At 35.0% G+C, this 15,350-nt stretch overlaps 1 protein-coding gene across 1 annotated transcript; it reads left to right on the top strand.

Moving 5' to 3' along the window:
* The first annotated feature begins 6,119 nt into the window (after positions 1-6,119).
* On the top strand, positions 6,120-15,084 carry LOC110769741 (T-complex protein 1 subunit theta). The gene is made up of 13 exons (XM_021973767.2): positions 6,120-6,463; positions 6,557-6,819; positions 6,909-7,055; positions 7,209-7,370; positions 9,029-9,106; positions 10,940-11,073; positions 11,288-11,360; positions 11,437-11,514; positions 11,617-11,739; positions 11,899-11,993; positions 12,712-12,921; positions 13,912-13,969; positions 14,600-15,084. The coding sequence occupies exons 1-13, from the start codon at positions 6,328-6,330 to the stop codon at positions 14,666-14,668; spliced, it is 1,626 nt and encodes a 541-aa protein (XP_021829459.1). The 5' UTR covers positions 6,120-6,327; the 3' UTR covers positions 14,669-15,084.
* The last annotated feature ends 266 nt before the right edge of the window (positions 15,085-15,350 follow it).

Below are 15,350 nucleotides of genomic sequence, written 5' to 3' on the forward strand. Positions count from 1 at the left end.
ATCTCAATATGCTTCGTACGTTCGTGATACACATGATTTGCGGCTATGTGCAAGGCGGCTTGGTTGTCACAAAATAATCTTGCTGGTTGGAGATGCTTAACACGCAAATCTTCCAATAAATATCGCAACCAACTTAACTCACAAGTAGCTGCGGCCACAGATCGATACTCCACTTCTGCGGATGAACGAGCTACTATAACTTGCTTCTTGCTTTTCTAGGACACCAACGAGTTTCCAAGGAAGATACAATAACCAATCACTGATCGACGTGTAATAGGACAACGAGCCTAATCTGCGTCACAGTAACCAATTAAATGTAATTCACTTTGGGAAGAAAACATCAAACCTTGCCCATGAGCTCCTTTGAGGTATCGAAGAAGTCAATACGCTGCATCAAGATGATGTCGTTGTGGATCTTGCGTGAACTGACTCAAAGTGTTGACAGTATATGCTATTTCTGGTCTTGTGATGGTCAAATAGATCAATTTCCTAACTAAGCGTCTATACCTCTTACAGGTGTTAGTACCAAATTTGCCTCAATTGGAACCTTCGTGGGTTTAGCACCATCAATCCAGCCTCCTCCAATATGTCCAGTGTATATTTTCGTTGGCAAATTGTGATTCCAGCTTTCAAATGTGCTACCTCGACTCCAAGGAAATACTTTAGAGGTCTGAGATATTTGATTCGAAATTAACTGCTAAGGAAAGCCTTTATGTTCTTAATTTCTGCCTCATTGTTGCCTGTAATTACCATGTTGTCAACATATAACAATACAATAGTGAGTGAAGTACCTTTGACTTGAGTGAACAAAGAGTAATTTACCTTAGATTGGCAGAAAACGATGGTACGTATTGCCGAAGAGAACTCTTGAAACCAACTTCAGCTAGGATAAGTCCAGTATGATTTGAGTGGTGTATGGCGTATGGATCTGAGAATTCCATGGTATTCTCATCTAGTTTCGTGTTTTTGGTTGGTTCTGTCATGGTGTTTGTGAGAGATCTGTGGTGGTTATGAGAGGGCTATGGTGGTTATGGTGGCGGAAGCGTGATAGAGTCACCAAGATTAGTGCTCTGATACCAACTTGAATTGAGAATTTGTATATTGCATTGATATGAATATTGGTACACAAGGTAAGATTTTATACATAACCTATGTGTTATTCTAAGTAAACAGATCCTAGAATAAAGCTAATTACATTTACATCCTATAATTACTCTATCCCAAGAGTTGACAATTTCAGAAGCTACAATCACTCTCAATCAGATGGTGTAATTGCTTTTCCTTTAACAATTTTTGGGCAAACCCCAATGGCCTTCCAATTTTGGGCCTTGTGTCACTTATCATAATATTTAGGTGTCTTAAGCCCTTGGGCTTGATACCCAACCATTTGGGCTTCCCGTTAATTTTTACCGAGGCCCAAATACGTTTTTATACGTAGTAAATCATCCACATCAAATCAATCAAATTGATTTCCTCATTCTCATTTGTATTACTTAAAGTTAACCATTTAAGGTGTGCGATCCATTATGTTCTAATTAGCAAGGCAGTGAAAAAATATTAGAACTCTTTCTAATCAACTGAAATTAAAACCCCTTTTTAATTCTTCCTTTATATGGATCGATCACAATCAATCCTAAGACTTCCACAAGCCAAGAGTGACATCTAACAATATATCAAGGCTACCCAAGCTAACAAGAATAGATGAAGAACCTATTTAGTTGGAATTGCAATGCAATACAGTCCTTCTCTTATACAATATTTCAAATCATATTATTAGGGTACGTATTGATTATGTCAAACCCCTAATATGATTTATAACCTCATGTGATTCAAAAGACCAAAATTAAGAACAACATTCTAAATCAAGCTCAAAATACTTTGGCCAAAGATTTGCTGAATCACATATCGAAACATTCTCCTTCTTTATCGAAAGTAGAGATTCCTTATTGTAAATTCACATGCCCATGTGATGAATTAAGAGACCCCAACAACACTTAAGACAAATATTTTACAGCTTGCCTTTGAGAGCTATTAAAGATCAATAATGCATCACAGGACAACCATGATGCCTCAGGTCTAATGACTAATTTGCATTATTACAGCTATGAGTTCTCGTTTGACATGTAGATAAAACTCCATACGAGAACTATGGTTAATTGCATTCAGTGTACTCATTCACTAATGAGCACCCACATACTTGTATTAGTGTCAACTACACAAATGGTTTGAGACTAACCATCCTCCTTATTGAGCATACATAATATGTGCTAATCTTGACGGTTTATTAATGCCCATTTGATAAAATTATGATTAGAAACATTTTGGGATACTATAGTTAGAGAGCAAAGGTCTCTTGAATCTAATATTCTTTAGATTACTTTATCTCCTATTTAGTATTCCCGGACTTTGTTCCTTTAATCGATGTAAAAGATAACAAATTAAGTTTGTCATTTATTATCATATACGAAATGTATTCTAAGGAGATTACATCAAATGTATTGGCTCTTAGGGCACATTTCTAACAATTATCACATATCAGAATGCCTAGATACATGTAATAGAAATGAGATAGAGAACAATAGCTTTTTGAAGAGGTTGCTAGGGCCATAACTAGGATGAAAAGTGAGATTAAGAGCTAAGTAGAATATGAAATATCACAGTAAAGAGCAAAGAAGAGTATAAAAGATCACACTGAAGAGCAAAGAAGAGTATGAAAAGGAAGGAGGTTGTTAGTTAAACAAGCAAATACTGCTGAAACTGTTCATTTAAGCACAACACCAACCAAGGTTCTAAGCTTTGCACACAATAAGTGTAATATTCACACAAAATATCTTACAAATATGAAACATTACCACATTGACAAGTTTTCCCATTAACATAAGTTTTGGGATTTTGAACTATGTAGTGTAATGTGCGCATGACATCCAATCTCCTAAAATTTTAATATCCATGTGATGTACTGATACATCAGATTTTTAAACGGCTAGATTTGAACATTTCAATCATATGGCTCAAAATGAGTGACCGGCTAACTTGTTCTCCCTTTTAACTCTTACATGTATTAACATTACAAAATTGAAAATTCCTAATAAAAAAGTTTGACAACAACCCAACCCTCCCATGACCCAGCAATATGCAACTCTCCCCTCACTCTCCATAAAACCCATTCATCCATACCCCGCAAGATCCTACAAACTCAATTGTTCATTGATGTTGGATATAATTTCTAACTAATAATATCAAACTCCAAAATCAATTAAACCAATTGAGCCATTTGATTGAGACTTAAATGTCATCTGGATCTTAGTTGCAGTTGTTAGTTTGTTAAAGATCAGTTAGGCTAGACATCATTCTTTTTTTTAAAGTGTTGCTCTTGAAGGTGAAATATGTGGGCTAAGAGTGTTGTTCTATAAGGAGCATTTATCAATTGTTGGGGGATGGGCGATGGGATGAGGGGCTCATGGTTATTGTGAAGTAATCCACTCATGAGTAGTTATCACCTTGCTTGTTTTGTGAAGTTATTTTCTTTGTTCACCATCTCATATTTCGGTATTGTATTATGGTTTAGGGTAGTTAATATGGGTTTCTAAACCCTTATGTTATGTTCTTCACAGTTTTTATTATGTGACCACCATTTGTATTATCTGAGACTTCACAATTTTTGGTTTTGAAATACAAACCAATGTTTCATGGGTAATTACACATAGAATGTGGAAGTTTACCACATGAATGACCCATTTGTCGTTTAGTGGGTAAAACATGTGGTTTCTTGGGTAAGTACAAGATGAAAGCTCTAATTACCACTTGAACGACGTTCTTTACTCATGAAACGAGGAAACTCGTTCAAAGGGTAATATCCACATTTAATGGGTAATTACCCACATAACGTGGTACTTTGCCCCATTGCCCTTGTTTAGTGGGTAAAGCAAATTGTTCCTTGGGTAAATACAATATGAATGTTCAAATTACACTTGAATGACGTTCTTTACCCAAGGAACGAGTGAAGCTCGTTCAGAGGGTAATATCACCTTTAATGGGTAAGTACCTACAAAATGTGGTACTTTACCATATAAACTTTGTTTAATGGGTAAATCAAGTTGTTCATTGGGTAAATACAGGAGGAACATCGTTTCATAGGGTAATATTCACGTTTAATGGGTAAGTACCTGTAGAACGTGACATCTTACCACATAAATGAACCCAAGTCGTTTAATAGGCAACACAAGTTGTTCCTTACATAAATACAGTACAAACGTTTCCAATTACCACTTGAAGGACATTCTTTACCAAAGGAAAGGGAGAAGCTCGTACAGAGGGTAATATCCACCTTTGGGTAACTAGCATGTTGGATCCTAGTCATTACTCATTAGGTAACGTAGAAAAACAATAATCACAACAAAAAAAAAAAATGATGAAATTAAGTGGAGAGGTTTCAAATGTCTAATTTTGGTTGTAGATGAAAATTGCTAAAAACATAATAAAAAATAACCACATGTAAAATTGCATATAATGTTTCTCGAAATGACGTCAACACTAAAACATACTTATTGCATCATTAACATAATATTATTGATATATATATTTGTTTTATTTTTTTAATTAATCTTTTGTAGGGCTGTAAAATGGGCCGAGCAAGGCTAGTCTGGCCCTAAGAGGTGTGAGCCCAAGCCCTATCTAGTGACGAGCTTTTTCGGCATTAAGGATTGAACGGGCCAACCATATCTTAAGTATGGTAAGCCTAAGCCCAACTCAGGGGCTAAAAATTTCCATGCTTATAGGCCGTGCTTATATGGCCCATGACATTTTTGGCTTCATTTCTACTTTCCTAATAATTTAAAATCTTAATAAATTTAAAATTTATTTAATTTATTGAATATTAAACACAATAACATTATTTAACTCATTATTTATATAGTATTCATGTACAAACAAATACTAGTGGTGGACAATGAACTTATTGTTCATATCATAAAAATTAAGAGTTTAAATTGTTTCAAGAGAAGAGTGTCAGACTCTCGTGGTATGAAACTCATTAATGTAGGTTTTTATACAACCACCTTGCCTTTGCAGTTTGAAGTCTTTAGTTTTTGTTCTTTTGGTCAAATTGAAGTTTGAAGTCATTTCAGTTAATATTTTTAAAATTTGTTGCCGCCAGCTCCTCTAAAACAAGTAATGTGCCATCTTCATTTGTGTCAATTATATTGGAGCCATTGCCTTATGAGATGATCTTGTATAAGCAAATATAGGAGACGCACATGGGGTGGGACCATAATGGAAAAGTGGGCCAAACTCTCCCCTTCCTAGCGAATGAGAGAAAAAAACTATATAGGAGACAACATGGTAGGCATCAAGCATGAGGCGTGGGGTACATTATAGTCTTCCAAGGACTTATCAATAATTCCACAATATTGTAACCGAAAAAAAAAAAAATCCACAATATAATTAATGTTAATTGATTAATTATAATATCGGGTGAGGCTGAGCTGCCTATGGGCTTACAAATCAAGGATCAGGCCCTGCCCTTTATAGAACGGGCTGAGCAAAGCCCGTCCACAGTATCATATCAGGCCAACTCATAGCCCAAAAAATATGACCGAATTTGGACTAGCCCATCGGGCTTAGGCCATTTTTATAGGCCAATTATTTTGGTAATAAATAGTTCATAATCGACAAAATTTGATTATCTTTACGTTTAATTCAATGTGGTTTAATGATTCGAGTATTCGTTATATATGTCCTAATCTAAGATAGTAGATAGATGAATATAATGTTGTAATTAAAATAATAATGTGATTAAATTATTAAAAAACAAGATGTTTAGTGTTTATGCGTATGTGGGTTAGGCAATGTGCTCGCACTCTTGCACACAAGTTCAAATCCCCATCTCCATAAATTAGAGTAATTTAGAATATTGCATGTGTTATGTTATGTTATACATCTTATGTTTAAACTAACAAAATTAAACATTTAAAATGTATCGGTTCATGTTAGGAATTGCCACACTAGTTTATAATACCAAATTCTAATTGACCCCTGAAAATATGCGAAAATATGTTATGTAAAGCAAATTCTTTTATCTTTTTCTGTTTTTATTTTTATTTTATTTTTACGGGAGGGCATTCCAAGTTCCAACCCTGACTATAAACCTCCGTCACCAGCCCAAGGGGTTCTTAGTAAAGTTCTCTGGAAAAGGTTAGAGGTGTTATTTTTGAAAAGGGAAGAAGCTCCGCGCTGTCAGTTTCGAAAGAGAACAGCGCTTTTAGTTGCAGGCAGGAGAGGTTTAGGGTTAGGGTTTTGGTGAAAATAGAAAGAAAGAAGTAGTTCGCAATGCAGCCCTACGGTATACAGTCGATGCTGAAGGAGGGGCACAAGCACCTCTCCGGCTTGGACGAAGCGGTGGTGAAGAACATCGATGCCTGCAAGCAACTCTCTACCATCACTCGAACTTCTCTGGGTCCCAATGGTATCGTTTCTTACTCTAAAACTCACAGTCTCAGTTGATCAGATTTGAAATCAGTTAATTTCTTAAAATTTGTTTGTATTCATTACTGCTCAGGTATGAATAAGATGGTAATCAATCATTTGGACAAGCTCTTTGTGACAAATGATGCTGCCACCATTGTCAATGAGCTTGAGGTTCAGCATCCTGCTGCCAAGCTGTTGGTTTTGGCAGGCAGGGCTCAACAAGAAGAAATTGGTGACGGTGCTAATCTGACCATTTCTTTTGCTGGGGAGCTCCTGCAAAACGCAGAGGAGCTTATAAGGATGGGCCTGCACCCAAGTGAGATCATTAGTGGATACAATAAAGCTATCACAAAGGTTATTCAATGGTTTGCTGATTGTTTACCCATTTGGGTTTATTGGAATTCTTCCGTTCTGATTTTATTTTTATTTTTGGGATATTTCAGACTATTGAAATCTTAAATGAACTGGTTGAGGAAGGTTCTGAGAAAATGGATGTTCGCAACAAAGAAGAAGTGGTTTCTAGAATGAAAGCTGCTGTTGCCAGCAAGCAATTCGGACAAGAAGATATCTTATCCTCACTCGTCGCAGATGTAATTATAACTTGCATACCCTTATTTGTTATTGCTTATTTTCTATTTCAGCTACCCAGCTATTTGGAAGCAAAGAAAAGGAAAAGAAAAGAAGAATAGCGTATCACTTTTGTAAGCAAATTCTAATAGTTGCTCTTTGATTGGACAATATAGGCATGCATACAAGTATGTCCCAAGAACCCAGCAAACTTTAATGTGGATAATGTACGTGTTGCAAAGATTGTGGGAGGGGGTTTGCATAATTGTACAGTAGTTCGAGGCATGGTGTTGAAAACTGATGCTGTGGGGAGTATAAAGCGAATGGGGAAGGCCAAGGTTAGCAGTCTTTTATGTATATGTGTTTTAACTTTTTCATAACATATGTATGTTATAGCATTAAATGATGTGCTCTGTTTGTTCATGGTCTTCGGCAGATTTAGTCTTTCTCTAATTACTTTTTGGTCAACTTTCTCTAATTACTTTGAGTCTTTTAGCACCATTTTGTGAGTGGTTCAGTATTCTTTACCTTTGGCTTTTGTTATAAAGACACAATTTACTGGTTCCTGTGGGTATTATTTTGAATCTAATATCAAGTTGCTTGTAAATGATGGATGGGAGTGCACTTTATTGAAACTTGCAGCATGGAATATAGGGTGTGAGGAAGAAGATATGCAATGATTATAACAGGAAAATGAGCATGATTATCATGCCTTTTTGTTACCTTTAAATGTCATCAAGGTGGTTTGTGATTGCCAGTGGCGGCAGTTGCCTATGTTGAATTGCTGTTTGCTTGTGTTAGATAGTATGATGTAAGAAAAGTCTATGGAAATGGTAGGTTTGTTGACTTGTTATGATGTAAAACTGATGATAATTAATCAAAGCAAATACCAGTTAGGATAGGATAGGTGTTGGTCTGCTGTGTACCATACAATGCCCTCTTCCCAAGTTGTCACATTTCGATTTCCCAAAGAAAAAAAAGGGTTGTCATACTTCAAACGTTTGGAATCAGAACAAATAATGGCATGAATATTGGATGGTTATGTACCACATAACAGTGATTCTTTTAGTTTCTTATAACTGTGATGATTACGGCTTCTATTTTCATGATCTTACCTTGAAAACACTAATTTTAGGCATTTAGTCTTCAATAATAAGCTATACTCAAAATGTGCAGCAGGCTTCTTGTCATGACATGCAGCTCTTCATATATTGAAGTTCCCTCTGTACCTTTGACTATTTAGATTTTTGCTTTTCTATATGCATGTGACTTGAGCATTACAAAGGCTGACATTGTTTATTTTTTGGGTCCTTTCTTTTGTTGATACCGATTTCCACAAATTTGAAGTACCTGTTCTTTATTTCTAGTAGCGGGAAAATTGTGTCAAAATAAGGCAAAACGGTAAAATGTACCAGTGAAAACTCAGTATATAATAGATTGGTGGACGTTCACTTATCATCACAAGCGTTTCAATAATTTTTCAAGCTTAGTACAGATTTATGGTTTCTTATTATGTAGTAATTTGGTAAAAAAAAATTTCGTATGTACTTAAAGTGGCCCTAAGAGGAATTATGGTGATATAACCAAGATTATTTTTTTTGGTTTCGTTTGTATTTGTTATTTAACTTATATATAGCAGATAAATTTCGTGATTTGTGCTTCATGGATTGTACATATATCTGTTAAAAGTGTTCTTAAAATGTTTCATTTCCCGATTTTTTGAATTATTAAACTAGATTGGGTTTTGTGAGTTAAAATTGTTAATAATATTTTGAATTGCTGATATGAAGAATATTGACTAACTTTATAGTGTTCTCGTGCTGTTTAACTTGCAATGTGCTTCTGTTTAACTTTGTACTTGGTCACTTCTGTTTTTAATTGTGTGATCCAGTTGCAATATTTTATTATAAGAACCCTTTAGCCGTGTTATGTGGTCTAAATATATTTTTGAAAGGTTCAGGTTTCTCAGCTTTAATATTCTGTTATACCTTTTCAGGTTGCTGTGTTTGTTAGTGGTGTTGATACCTCTGCAACGGAGACCAAAGGAACTGTCCTAATTCATTCTGCTGACCAGGTAATTGTTGAAGAGGAAGGTTCTCTCTGTGTTGAAGTTATTATAGAGAGAAGTCTTCTATGTTGTATATATAGCAGGAGACTAAAGCGTTCGCTTCCCTCTCCCTCCCTCTGTGTGTATGTGTGTGTGTTGTGGTTATATGCAACTGATTCCATAAGGTCAAATATTTTTTGGTTACACCATAAGATCATATTTAGTGGCAGTTTCTTGAAAGCTTATTCTGTGTGCAACTAGTTAAATTTTGCCTCATATGCAGAAGTTTCATACGGTTTAATTTATTTCTAATCTATTGGTTCTTGTTATTGCTTTTTAATTTCCCCTTTATCTTCTGTAAAAGGGCTGTACATGAAACATTAAAGATGTCTTCTAATGTGATTTACCATTTTCTGTGATAGTATGGCCATTTTGTATGGTTCTTTCGATATTAGATACGTATGTCTTGTGGACTCAAATTTTGATTTAAAACTCTGTAATTTTAACTTTTATTACTAAATTACTGGAATGTGCTGGTGTTTTACTATTCTTGTCTTCAGGTCCGTAGCACTTGAGCTAGTTGTGAATTGATTGCTGCTTAGTGTTACTTCTGTGTTGATACTTCGGCAAAAGATTGTTCTTGGTGTTTCGTGTTTGTTGGATAACTTGTAGTTTTGGAGCAAGGATCCTTTTTTAGTTCTAAAAGCAAGTGCAGAATAACATTTACTAAGCTCACAATGATTTCTTCAAGAGGGAATCCACTCTTCTTAGTATGGATTCCTAACCAAAGCTTTTAGCTTAACCATGATATCAGTGTACTTACAAATTCGGGTGACTAATTTTTTATGAAATCAATTAAAATCTCCTTGTTTGTGATTGAAATTGTAGTAAACTCTAGACCCATTGGAGATGAGGATTTTTAACAACTGGTAACCTAGTAAATGTTCTACATTCTGTATATAGTACTCATTCTTCAACATTTCATTGATAATTTGGTACTTGAAACATGCGTCCAAGGTGCATGTACCTATAAATATATCATATATACCCTTTACCTTATAGGTTTTTTTAATAGTTCTTTTCCCTGTTACAAGTACAACATGGTTTATTAGCATTCTAGGGTAAAGTGTTGGGTTTTAGGGCTTAGGATTTATAATTTAGCTTCGGGTTTTGGGCCTTGAAGCATGCGTTTTACTTTTTGCCGCATTGTTTGAACTTCACCTCTTGAACTGCGAGATCATCTTTAAGAATCAGACTTGTGTACCTATATAATGATATATCTGTATGTCAACATGTGTGAGTTTGGTTTTTCCTGTTAAACCAGTGTTACGTGGACATTGGTTCTTTCTCATAAACAAAAGATTGACATGGGTCCTAAAACTCTGATAAGCAGCGTAACCTAATGTATGACCGAGCCTGCTTAGTATGTAGGGAATGTTCAGCTTTATATCTTAGATCTGCAGATTACAACTCGGGAACTCTTCTGTTCATGCAGGCAATTGTAAAATCATTCTCCCCTACAGCTTCCTTTGCAATGTTTTTTTAATTATTATCTACATTATTTATTTTTCATTTCAGGAAATTGATTCTTGGTAACTAAGTTTGAATAAAATGGTGCTTGAATTCTCTGGTTTTTGCATAACTATTCTAACCAGTTTTGTTTTAAAATGTTTTGACCTTTTTTCTGGGTATCTGATATCTGTTATTATTAGTCTCGGTATATTAAAGTTGATCTTCCTTTCTTGTTTGGCTTGGATGTTGGAAATTATCTTTGCCTACCTGTTTAATTTATTTGCATAGTTAGGTTTAATGTGGTTGATCTGTTATTAGCTAATAAGTGGTTTCTTGGTCATCCCGTAGCTTGAAAATTATGCAAAAACTGAAGAAGCTAAAGTTGAGGAGCTCATCAAAGCAGTTGCAGATTCAGGTGCCAAAGTAATTGTCAGTGGAGCAGCAGTTGGAGAGATGGCACTGCATTTTTGTGAGCGTTACAAGTAAGTGTCAATGGCTTTTTTTTTGTTAAACTTTTTTCGACCTCTGTGTGTTCATGCTGTGTGTATGCAGTAATGTTGTAATTGTAGCATAAACTGGGACTTATGAGTTTAGGTAGGCACTTTCACTATGTACTACCCATTTAAAGGTATTTAGATCTCGTTTAGAGATCCTTGAACTCTTTTAGTGTTTTAACTTTTTAGTTCTTGATTCTAGGCTCATGGTGCTGAAAATCAGTTCAAAGTTTGAATTGAGACGATTTTGCCGCACAACTGGTGCTGTTGCCATGGTAATTTTACAAGAATTTGATATTTTATGTGTACCTTATCGAGTGCTTCTTAATACACTTTGTATTTGTGTAACAGTTGAAGCTTGGCCAGCCTAACCCAGATGATTTGGGATATGTTGACTCTGTCTCGGTGGAGGAAATTGCTGGTGTTAGGGTATGCTAAGAAATTTTTCCTCAGACTGTATTTTGTCCATAAATTTGCTTATTCATGCCTCATTTGTTTTTCTTATTTCTTGTTAACGTGTCCAATATGTAGGTCACTGTTGTGAAGAATGAAGAAGGTGGCAACTCTGTATCCACTGTGCTTCTACGAGGTAGTACTGACAGTATATTAGATGACCTTGAAAGAGCAGTTGATGATGGAGTGAACACTTACAAGGTAATTTATAAGGCACATTTATAATTTTGTATGTCTTTCTAGGCTGGGTTTGTTTTACCTCTGAAATTGTTGTTAGCATATGGTTCTCTGGAACTTTTAAAATAATTCTTGGATCAGGTGTCATTGATATCTTACTATCTTAATGCATTTCATTTTCAGGCAATGTGCAAGGATAGCCGTATTGTTCCTGGAGCTGCGGCAACTGAAATTGAGTTAGCTAGGAGACTGAAGGAATTCTCTTTTAAAGAAACAGGGTAAATTGTCTCTGCTTTTGAATTTATTCGTTTTAAGTGATTTACACAATATGTATGCAATATGCCTAACTTTGACCACTATTAGATATTTTGCTTGATTCTATGAAAACTTTAAGGTACAGTCACACAGAAATTATCAACAATAACAAAGATATATCCTCAAAGGAGGTAGAAATTGCTATGCAAGATTCTGTGGAGTATAAGGAATACATATCATATAAGGAATTTTATTGAAATTGTGGTATGGGGTAAATTGAAGTGTACAAGATGTATAAAAAATTGAAATGGTATCCGAATAAATTTCCTAGAAAATGCCTTAAAGAAGCAGCATGGGTATTAGAACCCAACTAGAGAGGGACACCTGTTTTACAGTTTTAAATGATCAAACTTAGGTAACACATGAGCAATTTCCTAGCACTAGAAAGAAGAACAAAAGAAAGAAACGGATATATCATGGATGTTCTTGTCCAAAAAAGGTGTGGTTGAGATAGGTAATTGTAACGTACTTTGATTTGAATCATTTAGTGTTCTTTGATATTGATCTGAATTATTGGATTTTATAATATGCATGTAATGTTGTACCTGAAAGCATAAAGTAGAATCTGGGGGCCTACACCAACTATCGGAACGTAAATTTTTAATTTTTTTTGTGTGTCCAGTCATAGGTCTCAATTGGGCATTAGTGAAATAACATACTAAAGAAAGAATGGTTTTGCAGATTGGATCAGTATGCTATAGCAAAATTTGCCGAAAGTTTTGAGATGGTGCCTAAAACTCTCGCTGAGAATGCTGGGCGTAATGCAATGGAGATCATATCCTCCCTCTATGCTGAGCATGCATCAGGAAATACCAGAGTTGGCATCGACTTGGAAGACGGTGTTTGCAGAGATGTGTCAGCTCTAAATGTTTGGGACCTCCACATAACTAAGTAAGCTTTTCTTTGTCTTGTAATGATTTATGTTTTTTTGTGTGTGGAAGTTTTCATTACATTGTATGTTGTTACAACCGTGATGCTTGATCTGATATTGGTAATGAGATTAAGTTTTGTACATTAAATTTCTAGAATTTTTTATTTCTTTTTTGGTAGAGGACTCTTTTAATTCCCATGCCCTTTCTGGAGGTTTTGCTAGCCAATGATTTCCTGCTGCTTCTATTAGTGGTTCATTTGATTGGTGCATGTATCCTTCTGTTGATGTTATATATCAAAGTGCAATTTAATTTAGCTTTGGGGGGGGGGGGGGTATTGTGGTGAAGTTGTAATATGGATAATAGGGCATAATTAGGCAGTTGTTTACATTTGTAATATTTAATCTAGTCCATGATTTGTATTTTTGTTTTTTGGCCCGAAGTCCTTGATTTGTTGTAATTCATGTTTTTGCCAAAATCCTTTACTTCATGGAACCCAGTTATTCAGTGTTTTTTTTTTCCTTCATTATTCTGTTCGTGTATATAGATGTAGCTATGTATCCATTTTGAAAGCTTTATTTACGTTTTGGTTTCAAGAAATGGTTGGTTTCTTGAGGATAATGCAGTGACGATTCTAACCTTTTTAAAATCCTCTATCAATTTAGTGGATGCATTCTCATTATGTGTTTTTGTATGAGTTACATCCATATGAAAGGGTTTGTGGTATTTTTCAATAAGTGAAGATTCAGTTAAGGAGGAATGACTCCTTACTTGTAAGCCAAGCAATGTTCATATCTCAAACTCATACACATCAGATGTTTTATTAATTGTAAATAGTTGTTTTTCATTCATCTATTTGAATTCAATGTTCTTATTGAAATCACTGTAATTTATAAGTAAACTTTGGGTTAAGAATTTGTTTTATATACGATATAGGCATCATATTCTATGCGGGGCTGTTTTTTTCTTTTTTTCGTTTTGGCCTGATCTTTCCTTGGGATGTTTGCTACAGGTTTTTTGCTCTCAAATATGCTGCAGATGCTGCCTGCACTGTTCTACGAGTAGATCAAGTAAGTAACTAATAACTTTTGGGTTTTTACCCAACTTTAATTTCGAACTGAATCATTCAGACCAGAGGGAAAACTGAAATACTAAGTGCATCTGGTTTTAAACTCGTCTTTGAGCTTTTGTTTGGATTAAAATAAGAAACCCATGAAACTCGTACCAATACTTCAAACAATGGAAGCAAATATGAATATTTTTTGAAGTTCCCTTTGGGAAATGCAGAATTGATTAAATATGGAGTCACTGCAGTAGGTATAATTCTTTATTAAGATTGATGTGGGCTTACCTCTATTTACAAAGAATTGAACAGTGAGGGATTTTGAAATTGTGAGACAAGGATTTATGACTTTCAAATGTATTGCTAATATATCTTCTGCTAGAAATACCCACTTCAGCACAACTGATTGGATATAAGTTGGGCCGCTTTTCAATGATTTCATTCTTGACAAAACAAGACTAAAAGAAAGACATAATAGCTGTGTTTGTATTTTTTTTTTTTTGGTCAGAACATGAAAGTTGGTTTGATGATTAGCATCAATTAAGTGTTAAAATTCATTTATCTAATTGCAAGAGTATGTGATGTTGATTATCATTTAAATCATAAATAATTGTGTTGACAAAACTCTGTGTTGCAGATTATAATGGCAAAACCAGCAGGTGGCCCTAGTAAGAGAGATCAGCCTGCAGGGATGGATGAGGACTAACTTTTTCTGTGTCATTTGTATTGCTGAGTTAGGAATCTTTTGTTGTCTACAGATGAAAAGCATGTTTTAGATTTCAATTCTGCAAGGATTGAATTTAGAAAATCACTACTTACAAAGCTTTGGTTGTCAGTTGAAGATCCGAATACAGAATTAAATTGTAACTTTAAGTTGTGTGGACTTGTTCGGGATGCGGAGTGAGAGTTAAATAGAGTGGAAATATTTTTAATGAACTCTTATTCCGTCTCTCTTCGATGGTAGTGTGCCGTCTTAAGAGAGGCCCTTGAGTTCTAGTAACTGACTGCCACTGGTCTTTGAGATTTTGTTGAAGGCTTTTTTATGTGCCTTTGCCAGACAGTAATCTATTTGAATCTTATGAAATTTTCATCTATGATGCAGCTTTTGTGCCTTGGATTCAATCTTGCCACAGCTTTTGTTCAATGATGCATCTCAAATGCTCGTTTCTTCTTTGTATTTGTTTGCTATTTGTCTTCGTTGCCTGCATATATGCATTCAACAACCGGAACATGAACAAGAATACAGTCGGTGGATATGCGGTTATACATACAAACACGTGCGCATTCTGTTACTGTAATCTCTAGAAATTTTTAATTGAAAAACTGATCTGAATCGAATCGACTAGTCTGGGCTACTACATATATTTTACTTTTATTTATTATTTTTT

This window comes from Prunus avium, chromosome 3 (assembly GCF_965620075.1).
Source record: "Prunus avium chromosome 3, drPruAviu1.hap1.1, whole genome shotgun sequence".
NCBI classification, from domain to species: Eukaryota; Viridiplantae; Streptophyta; class Magnoliopsida; order Rosales; family Rosaceae; genus Prunus; species Prunus avium.

Excerpts from the sequence above, each read along its gene's own strand:
- LOC110769741 (XM_021973767.2), top strand. The coding sequence starts at position 6,328 with ATGCAGCCCTACGGTATACAGTCGATGCTGAAGGAGGGGCACAAGCAC. Across the intron at positions 11,515-11,616 it reads AGGAAATTGCTGGTGTTAGG|GTCACTGTTGTGAAGAATGA; the intron begins GTATGCTAAGAA and ends TCCAATATGTAG. Across the intron at positions 13,970-14,599 it reads CTGTTCTACGAGTAGATCAA|ATTATAATGGCAAAACCAGC; the intron begins GTAAGTAACTAA and ends TCTGTGTTGCAG.